Source organism: Lampetra fluviatilis, chromosome 50 (genome assembly GCF_964198595.1).
Source record: "Lampetra fluviatilis chromosome 50, kcLamFluv1.1, whole genome shotgun sequence".
In the NCBI taxonomy this organism is placed as follows: Eukaryota; Metazoa; Chordata; class Hyperoartia; order Petromyzontiformes; family Petromyzontidae; genus Lampetra; species Lampetra fluviatilis.
Window position 1 is genome coordinate 8,059,661 of NC_136324.1, and position 24,453 is coordinate 8,084,113.

General features: G+C 51.8%; 1 protein-coding gene across 1 annotated transcript in view; it reads right to left on the reverse strand.

Moving 5' to 3' along the window:
• LIN28B (lin-28 RNA binding posttranscriptional regulator B) overlaps nt 1–24,453 on the reverse strand; it is a 90,408-nt gene that overhangs the window by 24,461 nt on the left and 41,494 nt on the right. The window contains exon 3 of the mRNA XM_078878341.1: nt 16,271–16,458. Within this exon, the coding sequence (XP_078734467.1) occupies nt 16,271–16,458 (188 nt within the window). The remainder of the gene's footprint in view (nt 1–16,270; nt 16,459–24,453) is intronic.

Sequence of the window (24,453 nt, forward strand, 5' to 3'; positions counted from 1 at the left end):
ATATCTTCTGGAGCTAAATGCAAATGTCGAGGCCTGCTGCTGGTAACGACGAGAGGCATTCAGGAGAGAGAGAGAAAGTTCGCGTAGCTTTGCAGTTCCTGCTCCAGTGAAGGAGCGTAAACTGCCGTGGGTTTACTTCTATGGGTCCATAGTTCGGGCCGCGTGGCCACAGTCACGCGCTGCGGCTGTGGGTCGTTGTCTTTCATTTTCCATTCATGAAGGAGGTGGTGCGCGTCCGCGTGCTGTTGATGTTCTCACGCGGTCGACGGTTACACCAGCGGTGGCTTCGAGGAATACGCTGGAAGGGTGGGGGGTGGTTGTGGTCGGGGTGGGGGGTTGTGGCCGGGGGGGGGGGTCAGGGGGGGGTGATGGTGGGGGAGGGTTGTTATTTTTTTCTACAGTCACGGGTGGCGACGGGGCTGAGTTATTAAGACCCAAGCTAAATTTACACTCAAAAAATTCAGCTCGATGACAACACTATTTGTTTTTAACCCGACATCAACAATGCTAATCACCCCCCTCTCCCCCTCTCTCTCTCTGGATCCTCTCTCTCCACCCACGCTCACAACACCTGGATCCTCTCTCCACGCACGCTCACAACACCTGGATCTTCTCCCTACGCACGCTCACAACACCTGGATCCTCTCTCCCTATGCACGCTCTCAACACCTGGATCTTCTCTCCACGCACACTCACAACACCTGGATCTTCTCCCCACGCATGCTCTCAACACCTGGATCTTCTCCCCACGCATGCTCTCAACACCTGGATCTTCTCTCCACGCACACTCACAACACCTGGATCTTCTCTCCACGCACACTCACAACACCGTGCTCCCAGCTTGCAGACGACGACGACCACCGAGCGACCCCCGCCGGTCGCTGCGTCCCCACGAGGGTGCCGGCCCCCCCCCACCCACCGCCTAGGGAATTCAACTCGGTGGGGCATTTCGTGCAAATTTTTCTACGAATCCTACAAAACCGGGAAGAAAACCCTTATCTCGCTTCCTCCGCCCTCGTGGCTTTCCAGGGGTGAGCGAGCCCCCCTCTTCCCCCCCCCCTCAACCACCCCCCGCCCCCCGCTGCCCCTGGAAGGGTCGCAAGCACCGGGCATATCCGGGCAGTAAACATGGAAAACCGAACAGGCAATCCCCCACCCCCCGCCCCTGCCCCCCCCCCCATGCCCCCCGCGACATCTCCCACCCCTCCCCCTGGCGATGCAAATCAGCAAAAAAGGCACAGCGCGCTTTCCAAAGATGGTGTCGGTGAGAGCGTCGTCAGGGAACAAAGTCGGTCTCACAGAGTCTCACAGAGTCTCACAGAGTCTCACAGAGTCTCACAGAGTCTCACAGAGTCCCTCGACTATTTCAAATTGTATTTGCGGTGCAATTACACTCCGATCGATGTAATCGCGTCTTTCAAGTAGCGGCAGGATTTACGCAACGGCGGCGCGTGGCGGATCAGATGTTTTCAGCCAACGAACCCCTTTTCCCGTCCCGACGACGTACGCGTGCGTCATCGGGGTTTCTTCCGATTCCACTCGGATGACGTACAGTGCGTTGTAAGTCATCGGAAAGGAAACCGGAGGACCCGGAGAAAAAACCACGCGACGATGGGGAGAGAGAGAAAGAGAGACACGCAAACTCCAAATATACAGCAGCAGGCGTCAGCGTCGGGATAGAACCCACGACCTCCTGTATACCGGGAAAGGGAGTTAACATCTCGCCACCGCAGCGCTCCGGGGGGCGGTCACTACGGATGTCGTGGGGGTCTCCCCACCGCCAGAAATGTTGAGACGTGGTGAGGGAGACGTCCACACAGAGACGTGAAGAACGCAGATCATGCCGATGACGGAAGCCTTCGAATACAGAGGAGCGCGCACAAGTGAATAGCGCAGTGGGCTTTACCTGGTAAGATGCAAATAGTTTCGTTTTATTTATATTAAAATGATTTGTTTACCTTTCCTATACGTTGAACTCCTATCGTATTGTTTGTTGTTGTAACGCTCTGAGCCCCGTGCCCCTAACTGCACATCTGTGATCAAGAGCTTGACAGCTCATTGGATTCCTCCAGCATGTGTACATAAATATTGAGATTCTGCACGGACAGCAGGCTCAGTGACGAGTCACCAGCCGGTAGTTGCGTCGATTCAATGCAAATGAGAGTTCTGTGCCTCAACTTGGGCTTAGATGTGCCTACTCTGTTCTGGTGTACATTTTCAGCGTATTTTCTAGATTGAAACTCAGTTCTCTAGAAGTGCTTTGTCAATGCGCCCTCCTCCTCTAACCCAGCTTAAATATACGCTGCCAAGCTTGGTGCTGTTCATTCAGACGCTGTCTTTCCGACAGACCTGTTCTTCACCTGAGGACGGCTGCTTGTGTTGTGGCCGAAACGTCGTGACAATTGTATTTTATTATGTACATTTTTTAAAATTGTATTATTTCCCTTCTACGTGACTTTACCGAAAGAACCAAGAAGAAGTGCTTTTTTGTGTTTAGTTTGTTGTCCTTCCCCCGCACCTCCGATTAGCATGGCTGGCTACTACGTACGGTGGTGCGAAATAAATTCAACGTACATACACACTACTATACACTACATTACTATACACTACACGACTATACACTACACTTCTATACAATACACTATAAATTCCGCTGCTACACTACTATATACTACACTGCTATAAACTGCACATATATTCGTGAGCCACTGTGGCTATGCACTTTTAAATCATCTACTTTGAGAACTCGTTTCTTTAGCACTACTTTAAGTATTTAGTTTGTTGTTCTTCCGCCGCACCTCCGACTTGCACGGCTGGCTACGACGTACGGTGGCGCGAGAGAAGTTGAACATGCGTACGACAACTTGCTTCTTCGTCTATCGTGGCGTTGCGCCCAGGAATGCACGACCCACTCCGCTGCATCGCGGTGCAGTTGAACAAAAAGCGAGGCAAGAGAATTGTGGGTAGAGGGCAGGGTAAGTCGGGTGGTAGGGGCGGGCACCCCGAGTGCACCAAATGTAAATACAGGCATCCCGCGATTTACGAAACGCTCGGTTCGCGAAATTTTCGCGTTGACGCAATTGACAAACCGTGGACACTTTTCGACGAACGGAATCACGACATTTCACTCCGGCCACACGCGCCGTGAGATCATCCAACAAGATGCCACCCAGGAGGAGGCTGCAGCGTCGTCCATCCGCGACAGCGTCGTGGTGTCCCTGCAGTGCACCCAGCGACGCCTTGCCAGTCATTCCAACATGCAGCAGACCTTTTGGCGAGTTCCCTCAAAAGGTAATTTTTGTTCAATTTAAATTAACATTCAATCGTCTCAATATTTAAGTTCTTTATTATTACGTTTGCGGTGTGAAAAGTAACCTGGGTGTATGTTTGTTTAGGTTAGAAGTAGAGTTGGACTGGCTGTCTGAAGGGCACCCCCCTGAATTGTTCACATTAAATTAAAGGGGAAAAGCCATTCCGACTTGGGAAATTTCGTTCCACTCGTGTGTGTGTGATAATTGCTTTTTTACCCTTCTATCTGGCAACAAAACTGACACCTTTTTTTACAAGGAGTCATGTTTGCATAGACCACAATACCTGCAGTCATAATGCAAACAAAAAACATAACTCTGATAATGATATGCACTGTCCTTGAAGTTGATTGGTCCACACCCAAGACAGCTTTCCTTAGAGCCTAGTCTCACATGGGTTGGACCAGATGACGCCAAAAGGCGCACAACTCAAAGACAATGCACCATCAGAGTATGAGAGCTCGGGTAAGCATTTACACCATTGGAACCTCATTTGCCAGTAAAAAATATGATAATTGTTTTTTTTACCCTTCTATCTGGCAACAAAACTGACACCTTTTTTTACAGGTATTGCGTGACTGCAGGTATTGTGGTCTATGCAAACATGACTCCTTGTAAAAAATGTGTCAGTTTTTGTTGCCAGATAGAAGGGTAAAAAAAACAATTATCATATTTCTTACTGACAAATGAGGTTCCACTCGTGTGTGTGTGTGCTTTGATGAACGCGTTCCTTTCGGAAATCGAGGGACAGCCACCTGGAACTGAGAAGACTTCCTGTTGGATGGCAGAATCGATAAAAAAAAGAGATAAAAAAACCCGCACAGCCGCGTCGTGCTCGCTGCCAGCCCTTTCTGCCGACTCACTCTCCGGACGTGTGCCTCGTGACATCCCGCGGGTCACGGGGGATGTTATTTGACCATACTTCACCACGCCGTGCGAGTCGGTGAATGCTGGGCAGTGTAGACGTGATGGCATGCAAAGTACAATGCCTTGTAAATTAAAATGTTGTACTTGTAATCACAGTCCTGTACTGGACAAATGTGAACGGCGTTGAAATAAAAAAAATATCTGTCAGAACCGTTAAGTGAACAATGAGAGGAGTACACAGCAATAATGATAATAATGTTCGTCACAATTCAGCGAGGTTATTGTGGCCAGCGTGGCTGAAGGAAAGGCCCTCCACTCGCCTTGTCACGCTCTGGCTCTTGGCGGCAGTGCGGAGTGGGGAACGTCAAACCGACGAGTTCCCCCTACAAGGAGGGACATGACAATGTCCACGTCTCCCTCACGGCCGACTGATACCGGTGTGTTGTACTAGTAACGAATTGGCACGTTCTGTTTATGCGACAAACCGTACTAATTGGCTGTGTCAGATGGTGGTGGGTTTAACCACATATTTATATTTACGCAATCTAACCCCAAAACAACCCCCCTTGATTATGGATGATATTGATCGCGAAAGCCTACTTGCTAAACTAAAATTATTTTTATTCTTGGTTCTTTCGGTAAAGTCACGTAGAAGGGAAATAATAAAATAATAACACACAAGCAATCATCATCAGGTGTGAAATCCACAGCAAGAAAATGTTTATTATTATTATTTTATTATTTCTCTTCTACGTGACTTTACTGAAAGAACCAAGAATATGAATCCCTGCAGTCACGAATGCTTTAAATCAAAATAAAATTTTTTTTCTCAACTCCCACCATTTTAACGTTCAAAATCTTTCCCCTTGCTTGCAAATCTTGCTCAGGAAGCGTTACACGAGAACGCACGGCATTAACCAACTTCAAATAAAAAACAACACCACATCTTCTTTATCTCCCCTAACAACACCCAACTTGACACAACCTTAGTCACCGCGTGACGAACAGTTTATCAGCACAAGACTTCCTGGAAAGACGCACCCCAAACGCAATCCCATCAACAAACTCACACAAAATATGGTCGAAGATAAAGATCCCCCGTGTCGCCTGAACAGACTGTTGGGAGCAAGTTTCGCGAGCGAGCGCCTATGAAGGCCGGCACGGCTCGCGAGAGCGTGGGTGGCCAGCACCACACGCACGACCGCCCCTTTGCATCCCTCGTGCCGATGTATTTACGCACAGCACCAAGTACTGATTTCAGGCTGAGCCGACCTAAATGTGGTCACGCGCACACACACACACGCACGCGCGCTACTGGGTTATAAGACACACACCCGATACTCTCGCTTTAAAATAAACACATTTTTTTCTTGTATTATAATCCAGAAGACGTCAAATTTTTATTTAAAGCTTTCGTGACCGCAGGGATTCATGTTCTTGGTTCTTTAGGCAGTCCCTCCAGAAAAACGCGATTATGCGATCGCATGATTCCATGCAAAATCAGCCAAAGTCCGCATATTTATGCGGGGGGCGCGTTTTTTCAAATACGCCGCACTTTCGCCGCATAAATTGCAGATTTCCGCGCGCAAAATATGCGGGCTTGCATGATTTCATAATCCCCGCATTTTCGTTGCAAAAAGTCACATATATCTTAGCAGAAAGTTGAAAAATGTTGCGTTTACTTCACACAAGCGCAGCCATTTCCCCTGTTGCCATGGGAACGTTATGAAGTGACGTCACTCATTACGCGACATCATTGAAAAGCTGCAAACCCCGCGATGCCAATGACACCATGATGAAGCCCGCAAATCTTTCTCATTTGCCAACAAACATAAGCGCAAAAGACCGCGCAAAGCAGTTTCCCAGTGTGTTACATGACAGTGGGGGCAAATTATTTTGCACTCTGTGCAACTGCGTGTTGGACCACAGGCGGAAGTCGACGCTGGACAGTCACTTTGCAACCGACACACATTCGAGGATGGTTAAAGCAGCAGCGGAATCAGCCAAGATGAAGCAGCTCACCTACACCGAGGCGTCAACTTCCAAAACAGTTGCTAGGGCTGAAAGAATCAAGGTCAGTAGCCTATTAGATTAAAGCTTGTAAAATTATGAAAAGGCTGATAGTTAAATTGAAACAGAGAGAGGTGTGTGTGAATGAGATTTCCAAGTATGTTGTGTGTGGATGTAAGTTAACGTTAGGGTTAGATAGACTAACAGTAGTGTAATTTCCCATGCAAGATGATTGATTTTGGCATGAAAGAATTATGTTTTATTTGCAGAAACACTACTGTTCTGTGAAAGGCTTACTGTAAATGATTCAGTTTTATACAGCAGTTTTCTGTAGGTTACACTGGACTTTGTGTGTGTGTGTAATACAGCCCAATGATACAAAAGTATTTTTCTGTTTGTAGATTTGTGAAACCTGGGTTGCCACCTAAACTGCCATCAACATCCCACTGTCTAAGACTGACCACCCTGCACTGAGGAAATTTCTGAATGAGAAAGTCATCAATGGCGGCGCCATTCCAGGGTTTCACCAGCTTCAAGATATGTACTTGGGAGCAGTATATGAGAAGGAAAAAGAGGAGCTGAAGACACTTCTTGCCAGAAAACCTCTTGCTGTGATATTTGATGAGACTCCAGATGTCGAGGGGAGATGTGTCCTGAATATCCTCCTTGCACCACTTGAGAAGGATCATTCTGGGAGGATCTTGGCCTACCTTGCAGATACTGTTTTCCTTGAGCAATGCAATCATTCCACTGTATCCATGTCTGTCGTAAGGTGCCTTCAAGAATACAGCATTAACAACGAGGATGTGATTGTGTTCGACACTGATAATGCAGCCTACATGAAGAAGGCATTCACAGCAGCTCTGCAGTCGTTGTTCCCCAACTCGATACACATCACATGCATGGCACACATAATGCATCTCATTGGCAATGCCTTCCGCAAACCTTTTGTTCAGTTGAACAGCTTCATGCTAAGTTTCTCCCAGATGTTCTTCAATGCTGGATCACGCAAGAGAAGATACCTCTGCTTCTTGTCAAACAAGCTGCCTAGAAAAAAGGCGGTCATGCCTCCAAACCCCTGTGCAACACGCTGGAACTCCTGGTTCTCTGCAGTGCAGTACCACGCACAGCACTTTGGACTGTACAAGGAGTTCATAGAGATGGAAATCGAGGTAAAAACTTCCTTCACATAATTCCTCAATACAATTAACACTTCCTTTTCTTCATCAGTTAACCCCCTTTGCACATACAAACATGAATAGTTTAGTAAGATCAAAGTAAAACAAGTAATTGCATTGAACATATTGTATGTTTGACCTAATTCCTTTCTTTCTATTTGTGTTTTTTATAGGTGTGTAGCAGAAGTGCTCCACAGTCTGTGGAGAGACTCCACGAGATGCTTCAAGACCAAGACCTAGCTCAGTCCCTGAATGTCCAGATCAACATCATGGCTGACAAGTGCAAACGCTTCCTAAGTCTTCTCGATATCTTCGACAGCAGACGTCCTGTGACCACAAATATCTTCACTTATCTGGAGGATCTGCAGGTGGTCTTTGCTGCCAACAAAGAGCTGCAGTATGAGGCGTGTGCCGAATACTTTGAAGGGTTTAACTTACCTTACACCACAAAGACACAGATCCTCTGCACAGTTGGTCAGGCATATGAAAACGCTGAAGAAAAGCTCACCAAGTACATGTCACATGGGCAGCCGGCCATTGAGTTTCTCCAGGAGGTTAGGGTGTTTGACCCTCGCCACATTGCATTCCTAGATGACTCCGTAGCAAGCTACAAGGCCATTCCAGGTTTCACTGAGGTGCAGGGTGATGAATTTGATTCTTACTTCAAGACTCTTGGTCCAGCAGCACTCAGAGCTGCACCATTCGGCGTGGTGGATTTGGATGTGTTTTGGGATGGCCTACAGGAGAGACTTCCTGTGCTGAGTTCCTTGGCCAAGCGGTACAAAGATGCTGTCTCAAACTCAGCTGATGCTGAACGCAGCAACAGCATCTACAAACTAGTGTTGTCTAACCGAAGAAGATCAACTACCAACCAAAGCCTCAAAGCCTTGGTCTTCCTTTACCATAACCAACGAGTCCGCAGTGGAGCATTTGAGAGGGAGGAGATGGTGGAGGGGGAGGAGATGGACACTGAGGGAGAGGGGATGGAGGATGAGGATGGTGAATGATTGGCCAGTGTTAGAGGCTACGTAGTTAGTTTTATTCAGGAGTTTATGCAACTTTCCAGTTGTAAGATTGCACTTTTTTGTTAGTAGTATGTAAATTTACATTACTGTAAGACTGTACTGTTACTGTATTGCTTACGTTACTGTGCACTGAAAACACTTATTTTAACAGAAGATGTCTGTTTTGTATAGCTACCTCTGTAAAACAGGAAGCACACATTTTTTTTTAAATATTTTATTTATTCATTTTTACAGAAGTTGTAGCATATTCATTTTGTAAAGCTACAGAACTTGTTCGACTCAATGTTTTGTAAGTTTGAGCCATCTGTTTGTTAAGGTCTGAAATAAAACAAGATGAGAACTTAAATATTCCCAGCACTTTCTGTGATGTAGTATGCTTGCTTATCATAGGAAGTAATAAGAAATGACTCTTTACATTAAAGTAGTAGCCTAATGAATAGGGTGTTGGGGGAATCACTTTTTTTTCTCTTTTTCATCAAACCGCAGTTTTTGCAAGTTCCCGCAATTTTTGCAAGTTCCCGCAATTTAATCGCATAAAATTGCATAAATATCCCGCATATTCCATCGCATTTTTTAAGAAAACGTGCCGCATAATCAACGATTTTTGCCCGCAACAATCACCAAAAAACTCCGCGTTTTTCTGGAGGGACTGTTTAGGTAAAGTCACGTAGAAGGGAAGTAATAAAATAATATTAATATAAAACAATACAAATTCTCACGATGTTTCGACTGCAATACAAGCAATCATCATCAGGTGTCCAGTCGAAACGTCGTGAGAATTGTTATTGTTTTATAGCAATATTATTTTATTATTTCCCTTCTATGTGACTTTACCGAAAGAACCAAGAATAAGACGCCAAATGTTCGGTTTTCCGCCTCTGCCCATTCATTCGGTGACGCCGCCGCTGCGTTGGCGGCAAACGAGCGCCAACAACAAAACGCGTTTGCCAATGCCACCGCGTGGGCCTCCCCCCCAACACGAAAAAGTTTTTTTTATTTTTAAATAGGGCGACGGGATCGGATCGACGAGCCTCTTCTTCGCAGCGCGCCAGCGAGGCCGCAGAGGTCGGCGACGGGACGGGCTTCCCGGACGGCCACGGGCAGACGCGACTCGTGCGGTCGGGAGTCTAACGCAACGTTTCAGAAAGCGGGCAGTGCGAGCAGGGAGGGTTGTGGGGGGTCCCCACCCTTCAAGTTTCCTTTGCTGCACACGGCATGGGGGTGGTTGCTGTTATCCCATTAAATCTAGGTAACCTTTTGTGCACGACTCCATCCACTCTGTTTAGTGCTGCGCTTCCTTTGAACCCATTTGAAGGAAGGTGACCCTTACGCAGATTTCTATTATGAGCCAGACGGGGGGACACTTCCCATTGGGCCATTAAAACCAAGGGCCAACCCTTCCGCAGATTTCTATTGCTCCAGAGTGGAGGTGGTGGTTCCCATTAGGCGGCATTTGTCACAGGCACTAAAGGCGGCTGAGCAGCACGGCAATCCGGGCTATTTAGCCGCATTCCCAAAATATTTACCAAACAAACAAAGCTTAGGGGGGGGGGGCCCTACCAGCTCATTCCTCAGTCTGGGCGGCAGTCAGTTTGTGTGGGCTGTGGTGGTGGGTGGGTGGTGTTTGGATACTGTGTGAGCGTGTGTGTGTATGTGTATGTGTGGGAGCGGTGGTGTAGCGGTCAGCGCTACGAAACGCGGCGGCCCGAGTTCGATTCACGCTCACGGCCAACACCGGTGACGATTATCTGAACCGGTACTGGGCCTCCCCTAGGTCGACTCAGCCTCAAATGAGTACCTGGTGCGGTGTGTAAACATCGCCACTGGGGAGACAAAGGCGCCCGGGCGTGGTTGCTGGCCACCCACCCCCCTAGTGTGCCGTGCCTGCCTTCATAGGTGCTCGCTAACAGCACTTGCCCCAACAGTCTGTTAAGGCTACACGGGGGTTCTTTGTGTAAGGGGAGTGGTAGTGCAATGGTTAGTCACCGCGCTATGAATACGGAGGCCCGAGTTCCGATGCTCGACCACCAGTGACGAATTTCGTGAATTGATCCAGAGTCTCCCGCTCGGCTGGCACAGCCTTAAAACGAGTAGCTGGTGTGCACCTGGTGTGCAAACATCAACAGTGGGTGAGACAAAGGCGGCCGTGCGTGGTGCTGGCCACCCACCCCCCCCCCTGGTGTGGTGTGCACGGCCGTCATCGTTGCTCACGAACAGCACTCGGTCACGCGCAAGCCTGATTGGTATCTAAACCTGGCTTGGACCTCCCCTAGGTCCACTCAGCTTCGCATGCGCATCCCAAGCGGTGTATCTAAAAAGATGACCGCAGAATGAGAGAGAGAGGCCCCACTTAGCAACTTAAAGTGCGCCCTCCTGGCCTTCATGGGCGATCCGCTAAGCAGCAATTGCTCCAACAATCTAAACGTCTAAACGGGGAATCTACGTCTTCATTTGTGCGAGAGGCACCGGGGCAGGTAGGTTACGGCACGTACGATGTGTGCGCCTGATACAGAAGTGTGTGTGCGTGTGCGTTCGTGTGCGAGTTAGCATGCATGAACGCGTATGTGTTCGTGCGTGTGTGTGGGAGAGGCATGTGTGTGCGTTCGCGTGTATGTGCGCGTGTTCCCGTTCGTGTGGGAGAGATGTGTGTGCGCGTATGTGCGCATTCACGTGTGTGTGCACGCACATTCGCGTGTGTGTTCGGGTGTGTGTGTGTGGGAGAGGCGAGTGTGGTGGTGGGCTGGGTGGGAGTTGGGTGGAAGCGAGAAGCTTGGCTCGAAGTGAGGGTGGCGGGGGATGGCGGTGTGTGGGGGGGGGTCACATGCCGAAGATATTTCCCTGCTCCCCTAAAGACGAAGGGAAACCACCGTGCTTTGAAGACAAGACAAATGCGCTCCACGTATTCTGCTGGTTAATTGTGCACGTGGCGGTGTGCGATTTCACCCATTCCCAGGGATCCATCCTTCGCAGCACTCCAGACCCAAACCCCTCATGGACAGCCGACTACGACCGCCGACGCAGCCGCCGAGCTCGAGCCAGGGGTAATTGGTTTTTTACCCTTCTATCTGGCAACAAAACTGACACCTTTTTTACGAGGAATCATGTTTGCATAGACCACAATACCTGCAGTCATAATGCAAACAAAAAACATAACTCTGATAATGTATGCACTGTCCTTGAAGTTGATTGGTCCACACCCGAGACAGCTTTGCTTAGAGCCTAGTCTCACATGGTGTTGGAACAGATGACGCCATCTGCATTATGACTGCAGGTATTGTGGTCTATGCAAACATGATTCCTTGTAAAAAAGGTGTCAGTTTTATTGCCAGATAAAAGGGTAAAAAACAAATTATCATATTTTTTACTGGCAAATGAGGTTCCAATGGTGTAAATCTCTAGCCAGGGGTTCGTTTAAACGCCCGTGTTTATGTGCAGCGCTATCACGCACTCTGAGAAAACGAGGCATCGCGCGGCCGCTAGCAGACGCCGTCCCTGCGGCCGTCTGGACCGCTCTCCCTTCCGATATTAGGAAGCCACCGGAGTTGTGCACTTTCAAATCATCTCGAGTGACCACCTCATTTCTTTCGGGCTGCCTCATGTGTTTAGTTTTGTTTGGATTTCCCGCGCCGCACGCACATCGGATTAGCGCCGCTGGCTGCGTACGGTGCGAAAGAAGTTCAACAACACACATACTTGGCGGGCTCGCGGTATAAATCATTTGTCCGCTCCGCACGAGCAACGCTTCCCTTCTCCTAGCAGCAGCAGCAGCAGCAGCTGCTGCCGCTGCGAAGTTTCTCCGCCACTCGTGCACGGCGGCCATCGGCGCCGACGCCGAGGAGCCGGACGAGAGACGCCCGTTTTGAAGAAGGGGGCCCCCCCCCCCTCCGCACGCGGTTGATCATAGCGCACGGGAGCAAACACCTTCATCCCTCTCTCAACTCGAACTGAACGCCGTCGAGTTTTGACGTGAGAAAAAAAACAACGACGACAACACGAAGGGAGCGTCACCACCACCACCGGTAGTATGCAAAGTGACTCTGGAAAAGGTGGGGGGGGGGGGTGGCGGTAATTCACAGCCCCTCGCAGAATGGAGCTGCGTGGCGCTGCTCTTACGTCGCCAGGCACGCAAAGATTTGCGCGATCTCAGCAGCTTCGTGAAAATGAATCGCGGAGGAGGAGGAGAAACGCCATCGGGACGAATCACGCAGCATTAACTCATTTTCTTCACAACGGCTTTTTTGTGTTCAGTCTGTTGTCCCCCCCCCCCGCGCCTCGGATTAGCGCGTTCGTCTATGCACGGTGCGAAAGAAGTCCGACGTACACACACACATACACACACACACACGCACACACACACACACGCACACACACGCGCACACACACACACGCACGCACACACACGCACACACACACGCACACACACACGTACACGCACACACACACACACGCACACACACACACACGCACACACACGCACACACACACACGCGCACACACACAAACGCGCACACACACGCACGCGCACACACACGCGCACACACACACGCACACACACACACACGCACACGCGCACACGCACACACACACGCACACACACACGCACACACACGCACACACACACACGCACACACAAACACACGCACACGCGCACACACACACACGCACGCACACGCACACACGCACACGCGCACACGCACACACACACGCACACTCACGCACACACGCACACTCACGCACACACGCGCACACACACATACGCACACACACACGCACACACACACGCACGCACACACACACACACGCACGCACACGCACACACACACGCACACGCACACACGCACACACACACGCACACACACACGCACGCACGCACACACACACACACGTACACACACACGCACGGACAGACACACGGACAGACACACGCACGGACAGCGTGTGTGCGCGTCAGCGGGACCCTCCCGTGGAGTGCCCGCCCGTCATTCTCTCGGCTCCGTCCGCCGCGCTGCTTCCGCTTTAAACGCCGCGGCGGCGATGGTGGTGGTGGTGGCGGCGATGGTGGTGGTGGTGGCGGCGATGGTGGTGGTGGTGGCGGCGATGGTGGCGGTGGTGGTGGTGACGCGGGGGGGGGGGTTTGTGTTTTTTCTATGAATGGGGCCTACGGTCGCACAACAAAAACAAAGCACCACCCGCCAGTCTACCCCACCACCGCCCCCACCGCCCCCGTTGCGTCGGGCGCGACACTGACCCAGCTGGACCTAACACGCCAGCGCATCGTGCCGCCACCCACCAGAGTAGACGGTGAGGAGGCGGGGGTGGCGGGGGTGCCGATTTCAATGAATCATGGGGCTCCGAGTAGGGCTGCGATTCCTGTATACGCTGCTGCTGCTGCTACCGCGAGGGAATCGCCGCACGCGCGCCCTGTTTACAGACTCCACCTTGCACGGCATGGGGGGGCGGATTCACAAGTTCGAGAAGTTCACTGCAAACCTGTCACGTAGAGTTCACCACAGCCCCCCCCCACATCCCCCCCCTCCCCCCCGCCCACACAGCCCCCCCCCCACATCCCCCCAGACCCCCCCCCCCTCCCCCCCGCCCACACAGCCCCTCCATTCACAATTTCAGGGTTATCAGCGAGCACTTTAATTACAGCTTTGCTTGCACTTTGTCACCGCCTTAAGTGGGGAGGCCGACCAAAGGTGTGGGTGGTCTACGTGAAGAAGGCTGGGGGGGGAGGTTGTGGTGTGGTGGGGGGCTGCACTTTCGATACCCAGCTACATCATCGTCGTCGTCATCGTCAGTTCGATCTCCCGCACCCCTCCCTAAGTCCACCCCCAAATCCACACCCACCATGAGCTTATTACCAAAGTAATATTCTACCGATTTAAAGCTTTCGTGACTGCAGGGATTCATATTCTTGGTTCTTTCGGTAAAGTCACGTAGAAGGGAAAAAAAAGAATATTATTGCTGTGGTAGTCACACCTGATGATGATTGCTTGTGTTGCAATCGAAACGTCGTGATAATTTTCTTGTTTTATTTTTATAATTGTATTATTTCCCTTCTACGTGACTTTACCGAAAGAACCAAGAATATAATATTCTACTGTCAGCAACAATGAGCACGAGGGGGGTGACCTAGCCTGGCGTTTACACAAAGAGGACTGCCGAGTAACAGACCCAGGGTTGCCACCTGCCCGGGGGGCAAGTCCCGGACCGGTCCAGGTGACCGGCGCGATCTGCGCGCTGGGGCGCTGGCGTCAAGATCCCGTGCCGGGTACCGTGTCGAACTTCGTCGCGGTCGGTGCGTGCGCAGCGGCGGGTCGAGCCAGCGCCGATCGCGGAATACGTCGCAGCTCGCTCCTGGGTAACAGTGGCGACCCTCGGCAACGGCCGTGCTGCGCACGTAAAAGCTAACCCTTTTGTAATTCCACATTTCCTAGAGGTTGGCAAGCGTATGGGGAAGACCCAAACAACAAGACTCATTTGTAAAATTTGCGTTCAGTTTCTTTTCCTCCCCGCCCTCCCCGCAACCTCCGATTAGCACGGTTGGCTACGTACGGCGTGAAAATAAGTTCGACGCTACATACATACGTAACAGGGCGGACGGACTCAGGAAGCATGTCAAGTGTCAGCCATGAAACAGTTCGTGAGATGTGGCTGGAGAGGAAGGATGCAGGGTACAACAGCAGCGGGATGTGGTGGCGTCGACACGACAGTGGCCACAGCGACCCGTTTGAACGTACGCACAACGGTGCATCCTGATAATAGCGTGAGCAGATAGAAATGTACACGTGTACTATTATTATGGTAATGTCCCCCGGTTTACATCAGGGGTTGCGTTCCTGAAAGGTGCGGCGTCGAATATCGAAACGACGTGAACCAGGGTGGTGGTAGTGGGTGCTGGAGGCGACGGATAACGACGAGGGAGGACGGACGACGACGACGCTGCTGCTGTCAGCGACGTGAGAGTGTGGGGTGGGGGGGGGGGTTGAGATGACGCAAATCGGGTGGCGGTGTTAATAATAAAGTGGCGACATTCTTGCGAAATGATGTAAAAGGGGGAGATGCACGTCGCCGACCGTGCTAATTGGAAGTGCCGGGGAAGGACAAACTAAACACAAAAAAGCAGTTCTAAAGAAATTCAATCGCGATGATGATTTAAAAGTGCAATAGTTCCCAGCGGCCTCTTAATGTCGGAAGGAAGAGCGTTCCAGACGATCTGAAAGCGCCACGTGATGTGGTGACCGTCTTTGTTCGATGGCCAGCCCAAAGCTGCTGCTGCTGCTGCGAAGATGACTGGAGTTCGCGCGACGATGGTACTCGCTCTTTGACGAGACCAACGAGGCATCGGCGGGTTCATTTGTGGCAAACGCTTTGTCAGTGTGATGAGCGCGACGTGACAACAGCGCCTTCGTTCGGCAACTGGACACCCAACGCGGCTCGGTTCTCCTGCAATGCAGTGGGAGTCGTTGCGTTCCTGAAGAACGCCGCGTTCTGGAAAAATCGCGTTGTAATAAATAACTCTAGGGGTAAAGCACAGTCCGCAAGAGAACCCGTGAGATGCGTACGCAGGCCTGAACAAAGACCGAGGCGCGTGGGCAGCATCTAGAAGCATCCAGCAGTATCCCAGCATCTTGCGCGACGACGCTACGCCGAGGCAGCTGCCCCACCGCTTAATCCCTAACCCGGCGCGACGCGCTTCCGTTCGCTCACGTAAAAAAGTAGCAAAAAAAAAACGTTCCCCAATACGTTCATCGTGCTCCACACACACACACATATCGAACTCGCGTTGACGGGAACAAGCAATGCAGGAGAACGGGAGTGTGTGCTGACAACGCGCGTGTGGCCGACGTGTGCCGACAAGCTGTGCGGCTCGCGTCACCTGTCTCCGCGTGGCCGTCGCGGCTTGGGCACCACCTTGCCCTTGGGCCGGCGCTCGCTGCCCGCGCACGGCGCCCCGCCGGGGCCCGTCACGCGGATCGTCTCCAGGCCCTTGGCCGACTTGCGGTAGCTGAACTCGAGCGGCTCGCCCTCGCGCAGACTCCGGAAGCCCTCCATGAACACCTTGCTCTGCGGGCGGCGGACAACAACGTGGGCCCGGTGAGTGCGCAGCAATGCAGAATAGCAGCAGCAGCAACAGCAGAGCAGCAGCAACAGCAGCAACAACAGTAGCAGCATCAACAGCAGCAGCATCAACAGCAGAAACAGCAGCAACAGCAGCAGCAACAGCAGCAGCAACAGCAGCAACAGCAGCAGCAACAGCAGCAACAGCAGCAACAGCAGCAGCAGCAAGAGCAGCAGCAACAGCAGCAGCAGCAACAGCATCAACAGCAGCAAGAGCAGCAGCAGCAACAGCAACAGCAGCAACAGCAACAACAGCAGCACAACAGCAGCACAGTAGGAGCACAACAGCAGCACAACAGCAGGAGCACAGCAGGAGCACAGCAGCGAAGCAGTGCAGCAGCAGCTGTAACAGAAGCACAGCGCAGGCAGCACTGCACCAACAACACTGCAGCAGTGGCAGCAGCACATTCTCGGTGTGTTTTACGCTCGGCTTTAATAAGTCAGAACAGTGCAGAAAGCTGTACTGTTATTGTATTTGTGCGTACGATGGCGACATGTTCAGGAGCTAACATCAGCAAACAGCTTCCGCAAGATGATACCAGAGCCAATTTGACACTCTGGGTACATCCTACGGAGTTTGACGGCCATTTTCCTGAGGTAGGTGCGATCGTGTTGATTGGCCACCCGCCTTGCGCCGTGGTGGTCATAGTCATCATCGTCGTTGTCGTCAGCCACGATCGATCCACTACTGGATTAAGGCCTCCTCAAGCCGTCGCAATCCCTCATGATCACGCGGTGCGACAATCCACCCAGCATCTGCACAGGCGCCGATTTTACCGCTCCGTCTCCACGGCGGGCGTCCATCCCTCGGGCTGCCGATCCCAAGGATTACTCTTCACCATCGGCTATCATCCCTCCTTCCAGGGATGTCCCTTGCCCAAGCCCATTCGCTCTTCATAACGCTTCAATTGATGCCTAGGATCTGCATATGGTCTCTCTCTCAATATAATTTTTGAGAATCTCTCCACGCGTCTCTGCGTAACTTTTTTTGACAGTCCGTGCCCCATATTTGGGGCGCTGCGGTGGTGAGATGTTAGCTACCTTGCCTGATATACAAGAGGTCGTGGGTTCAATCCTGATCCTGAATATTTGAAGTTTGCATGTTCTCCCTACGGTCACGTGGATTTTTCTCCGGGTACTCGACTTTTTCCCTCCACATCTAGAAACATGCCTTTAGAGTATTTGGCTGACATAAATGTCCACATGATGATAAGCGACTTCATTGGGCTATCACTTGGTGGCCAGGTCGCTTCTGAAAAAAGCCACATAACTCAGTAGGCTTTACTTAGTAAAAACAAAATGTAGTTTAAGTCGTATTTTTACATTTTCTGCGCCGTAAACGTCCGCCGTCTCTGAGACTGTTTTCACAGCGGGCGGGACAGAGATTTCACTTTCATTACGATTGGCGAGCACCGGCCCCCATAGGCCCAAAACACCGAGCGGGGCCTACAAACAAACAGCACCACTGAAGGTGCAACAGAGATAAACGAGCGTTCGCACATTTATTGCACGGGTACGCTGGGAGAAGCTCGCGGTAGAATGCCCTGACCGCTCGATTACCCGGCTTACGATTCCCGCGCGCTCGCTGCAAACAAACCGCAACCGAGAACGCCGGGGCCTCCCGGTCACAACCGGTGGCCTAATGAGGACCCGCTAGGTTACACGATGCCACCCTGGCAATCTGCACCCATCTGGAAGGACTTAAGACCCACCGCATACCCACGCACCCGCAAACCCGCTCTTCCCCCCCCCTCCCACCACCACCACCACCATGAACAACTTCAACCAATCCGCCTCCTCCATCACCACTGAATCGTTATCCCCTCGACCGCCTGCTAACATCCAATGTCTCCACCCCCCACCTATGGGACCGCAGGACGAGGAGGTGCGGTTGTGTTTTGGTACATGGTTAATGTTCACAGCCAATCGGCAGCAGGATCATAGGGGGGCAGGGGGAACAGGGGGGATGAGGCAGGGAGAGAGGGGTTGGGGTAACTGAAAAAAAATGCAGATATCCTGGTTTTGTCCAGGTCAAAGGGCAAAGGTTAGTGACTGTAGCAAACCATCAGTGAAGATGGCGGCAGGAGAGAGAAAAAAAAGGTAAGATGATGTTGGGGCATATTTTTCCATTTTGTTCCCGGTCTAAGTCACTTTGACCTTTCAATTGCTTTGACCTTCAACCTTTTCGAAAGAATTTGGATTTAGGCGGAGTAAAATTGCAACAAGACAGGGAAGGGTTAAAACATAACAAAAGACAATAAAAAGATTGTTCTAGCTTCTAAGCAAAAACGGTTTTGGGTGTAAAATGCGAACGTACAATTCTTATGCACGGATGCTTTTGAAATGTTATCAATGGATAAATCACCCCCCCCCCCTTCTCTCACCCCGACACTATCGTGAAACCATAACTTGTCGTATCAACATGGGTGCCATTAAACAAACGTGCTCGCATTAGGAACGCACCAGCACATGGCTAACGTCGCAAAGAATGTTGAAATCGAGGGCCGTTTTGGACCGTGCCATTTGGTCTACGAACGACGCGGGGCGCACGGCCGGCTCCCCCCCCCGCACCCCGGCCCCCCCGCCCCCCCGTGGGTCTTTAACGTCGACTTCCCAGCACGCGGCAACGCTTTTTTGGGAGTGAAGCTCCTCAATGCTTTGCTCGCTTCTACTGAACTCTACTGAACTACCGCTCCCTGTCTTCGTGCGGTTCACGTCATCGGGGGGGGGGGGGGGGGCAAGGCTCGCGAGAGAGACACGGGCAGGCAGTTTGCGGTTTGCAGAGGCCCTCATCCAGCAGTGGATTGGACCCCGGGCTGATGACGGTGGTATAATGACTCGTCCGTAGAGTTTCACACGCACACCCCGTCCCGGTTGGATATGGCCAAAGCGCGTTTGAAAATGCGGGTCTACATTTACGAACGAGATCGCTCCTCTGCCGCCGGGTCTATAGAAAGACCCCGATTGATTGATTGAGAGTGTTAATTTGAATCACAGTTGCCATGACCAAACGGCGTGTTAACGCAATGATTTGGCGGGCTGGGAGGTCTCTGGCTCGTGGCACATTCCATATTTATAGACTTGTGGCCGAAACACCGCTTGCCTTCACCCCATCGTCGCTTGCTTTTCACTGTCCTCACCCATTTCTGGTCGGACTTCTCTTTGCTACACAGACTGCCGCTGCAACACGCCATCCCCCTTGGCATAATGGGCCAGGCAAAACAAATGCAAACCAAGAGAGTCGTTTCTGCAGTCAAAGTTTCACAGAATCTTTTCTAATACTGGAGGAATCCGATGAGCTATGAAGCTCCACTTTAACACATAGTAGGCTATAGTAATAGGTTTTTACCCTTTTAACTGGTACAAAATCTGACAGTTAAAAGGGTAAAAACCTATTACTATATTTTGCCACTGGTAAAGGAGATCTCATAGTACACAGTAGGCTTTCGCGACCAATATTATCCATGAGAGGTTTTTTTTGTTGGGTCAGACCGTGTAAATATAAACGCGTCGTCGTTAAACAAGCCACCGCCCGACACACCGAATGAGCGAGGGTTTGTCACGTAAACAAAACGTGGCAACTCGTTACTACTTCAGCACATCGGTTGTGTGTTGGAACCCACCACAACATTTACAATTCGGGTGACGTTTTGCCGGTAATTACAACAACCAGCATCATCAGGCCACAGCCACGGTTGCACTGGGACAATGCAGCAGCAGGTATAGAAATGTCACCTCTGCTTTCCACTGATCTGCAATAATTTCCTCGAACTTTTTCTTCCCGCTATCTTCGCAAAAAACATATTTTGAACATGGACTAAGAAGCCTCGTTCAAAGGTAATTAATCGTAACACAGTAACGATGGTGACGACGACGACGATAATCGGGAGAAGGATTTGCACCGAGGGGTTTTAGTTATACATTTGAAGAACGCCATAAAGTCTGTGAATCGCAACAACCTGTAAATGGCGCGTTGTTATCGAGCCCCGTACCGCGATAATTAAGATAGAGAAATTATATCACAGGTCTCTATTATTCAATTTGTAGTTGATAGGGTGGACAAAGCCACGCAGCAAAAAGACAAAGATCCCCCATATAGCCTTTACAGACTTTTGGGGCGAGTGCTGTTAGCGAGTAGCATCTATGAAGATCGGCACAACACACGACGGGGGTGGGTTGCCAGCACCACTCCCGGCCACCTTTGTCTCCGAATGGACACACAAACCACGACACACACATACAGACAACACAACGCTCTACGGAGAGAGAAACAGAAGCACACCACTCGACAGAGACATACAGGCACACACCACTATACATACAAAGATCCCCTGTATAGCCTGAACAGACATAAGGGGCAAGTGCTGTTAGTGAGCACCTATGAAGGCCGGCACGGCACGTGATGGGGTAGGTGGCCAGTACCACGCCCGACCGCCTTTGCCTCCCCAGTGGCGATGTTTACACACTGCACCAGTTACTCATTTGAGGTTGAGTCGACCTAGAGGAGGCCCAGGACCGGGTTGGATAGCCGTCACCGGTGTTGGTGGCCGTGAGCGGGTATCGAACTTGGGTCGTCGGGTTTTGCAGCGCAGCGTTGCCAACCCCCCACACTACCAGCACGATAAACCTTTCGGGGGTTATTAGGAACCGGTGCTGACGGGGGTGGGGGTCGAGGGGGCAGGCGGGGAGTGGCTCATATTCGAGAATCGTTTCCTTTATGCCCTCGTCATCGCTCCTAACGCATCGGCAGGCCACGCGAGCCGTACGCCGCGCAAAGCAACGGCGACTCGCAAAAAAAGAACGCGAGCGGAGGTCGCGCCGCGCAGGAAACGCTCCCCGAGGACGGAGGTGGCAGGGGCGGTGACTCGGAAGGGCGGAGGGGGGGAGACCGGGTAGGGGGGGTGGGTGCTCAGGAAAGAAAATGCCGCGCATTTTCTCGTCCCAGATCCACCCTCCCCCCTTCCAGATCCACCCCCCCCCCTTCCAGATTCCCCCCCCCCCTTCCAGATCCACCCCCCCCCCTTCCTTTTGAAGTACTCGGGGCCGTGGAAGAACAAAGATAAGCCAACATTTTCTTTAATCAGCCGGGCAATTCCGACGGGGGCCTGTCAGGCCTCAACAATGGGGATCAGCGGCAGGGCCAGGGCTGTGGGATGGGACCTCTGCATTAACCTCTCCCTCGGCAAGGGATCGCGAGCGCAGCTTCATTACTCCGCTATTACGCGTCGCGCGGAATTAAGGCAATTACGGCCGGGGCCGAGGCAATTTAAAACGTAAAAAAAGAGGCAGCTGCTGCTGCTGCTGCCGCTGCTGCTGCTGCATAAGAAGCGGGGCCCCAACGCCACCTTCACAGCACAAAAAAAACCCGCCACAACACAACTCGGGAGAGCGGCCGCCACCGCTGGCCGCTCGTGAGCGACGATGCCGTGAAATCGATTCTAGAAAACAAAATAAATCGAGTACGGGATATCGACCCTCAGCTGCAGCCAGTCAACCGTTCGATTATTTTTTTTGCAAAAATGTCGGTTTCGCATTCGTCAATAAGCAATTTAAAACGCAAAAAAGACCCAGAAGCTGCTGCAGAAGCTGCTGCGTAAGAAGCGGGGCCCCCCACCGCCATCACCTACACGGGACAAAAAAACTAAACCACCCACAGCAAAGCTCGGCCGACGGAGAGCGGCCGTTGGCGAGCGGCGATGCCGCGAAATCGAAAAAATATATACCAAGTACGGGATATCGATCCTCAGCTGCAAGCCAGCCAACCGTTCGATTTCTCTCCTAAAAAAAAATTTGGTTTCGCATTCGTCAACAATCGCTCCCGCCTAGCAACTGCGGTGGGGGGGGGGGGGAAGGGACAACGACGGCGACGACAAGCGACTTGGGACAAATATCCGGAGCGAATAACGATCGAGAATGTGCGAGCGAGCTGGCCGTCGCAAAGAAGTAAAGCGGTCACTGAGGTGCGAGAGCGTCGCACGCCGATTAACACGGTACCTGCTCGGAGCACAAACTCAGGCCAAAAGTGTCTGCCGCGCACCATTCGAGCACCCAGCGTCAAGCTAGTTTGGCTTAGCCTGGTGACGAGAACTCAAGAGACCACGATGAATCTCATTTGTGACCTGGGACATTAGTCTCTCAGTAAGAGGTGGGGGGGGGGGTGATGGGGCAATAATCAGGCAATCTCTTAACGTCCAGTGTGAAGCGATAAAAAACAATACCAAGGCGCGTGGTATTTATTATGATTATTAACGGTTATTTTACACCTGCGGAATTAACCAGGGCGGCCACGCAGATTAGAACCGCGCTACCGCCAGACCGCGTCACCATCCACTTTTGTCTAACGCTTGCGGACGAGAGGCGCCGAAACAAATTCCACATCCCCATTGACGGGCCTACTCGCGTTGCGCCCTCCCACAAGACGGTAACTTCGTTTTTATCAACCCACGAGGAACGATGGGCTGAGTGTGACCCCCCCCGCCCCCTTCTAAATCCACCGTCACTCCGGCCGAAGTCACCAGCGGCGACAGCAGCCGACAACGCATCCGACTCCCCCGTCCCCTCCTCCAATGGATGATTGTCGGGGGCAAGCGCGTCCGTCCCGGGGCCACGTGCGCGCTGGACGTTGGCGCGGGCCCCAAGGCGCGAGGCCACGTTTGTGTCCTCCGGGGACCGGGGCAGGTCGCAATCGGCCGGTCAGTCGGTCGATCGTCGGCCGTTAGGCGCGACGATCGCGGACGGGACGCGCGGGCGTCGTCGGCAGAGCTGTGTGGGAAACAGGTTGTTGTAATGGGCACGGGGGGCCAAAGGGTCAGAAATGCGGAAGCTTGACCTTTCCCTAACACAAAGTATGTTTGCCATCGGGAATAACAAACGGTACCTCTTGTTGCAGCGTGCGTTCGTGCACGCGCGCGTGTGTGTGTGTGTGTGTGCGCGTGTGCGTGGTGGGGAGCGGTAGTGCAGCGGTTTAACCGAAGCTGCGCAACGAAACCCGACGGCCCGAGTTCGATTCCTGCTCGAGGCCAACACCGGTGACGATTATGCGAAACGGTTCTGGACCTTCCCTCCATGTCGATTCAGCCTCAAATGAGTGCCTCGTGCGGTTTGTAAACATCACCACTGGGTAGTCCGGGAATTGGCATCTGTGTTTGGGTGGCAGGGATTGATTGGTGCCAGTATTGTGTTGAACTTTATTGCACGACACCGTCTTAGGTCGATTGCGAAATATGTAGGGGTTCGGTCCGTGTAAAAAACACGGCGATCTTACCCATAGGTGTCCGTCACGTGCCTCCACCCGGACATCACAAATAATTCCCTTTGGCACTTTTCTTCGGTGCAAGGTGGGCGCTAAAACACGGCACGGAGCACACCGCGAGATGGAGCACGGAGCGGAGCGGCATGAGCCGTGCAAGGCATTCGCCGTGGAACAACAAGAAGCTTGCTTGATGGAACCGGTTTCAACCGGTCCAGAGTTTGGCCGCAGCTTAAACAACAACGCTTCCCGGTTAAGCGCCGGTCCAGAAGTCGATGGCTTCGATAAACAGCGATGGAGGAATACAACCCGATTTTACGTCTCGGACTTTCGCGTCATTCCGCAGATACGCCGTCACTTTATCATTACGATTTGCGTCACTCTCTCACGTCGCCAACAGCATCGTCGTCGTCCGTCCTCCGTCGCTATCCGTCGCCTCGCAGCCGTCGCCTCCAGCACCCGCTACGACCACCCTGTTAACACCGCTTCGGTTGACGTCGTTCCGATGTTCGTCGTCGCACCTTTAAGGAACACATCCCCCGACGTAAACCTGGGTATTACCGCACACACAAAGATATATTAGATTGGCGATATGTGAAACGAGGCGTACGTATTGTCCACTCATTTATTCTGTCGCTTATATTCTCTATGACCACGCGAATTATTTGTTGTTATGTATCACAGTCATGTGC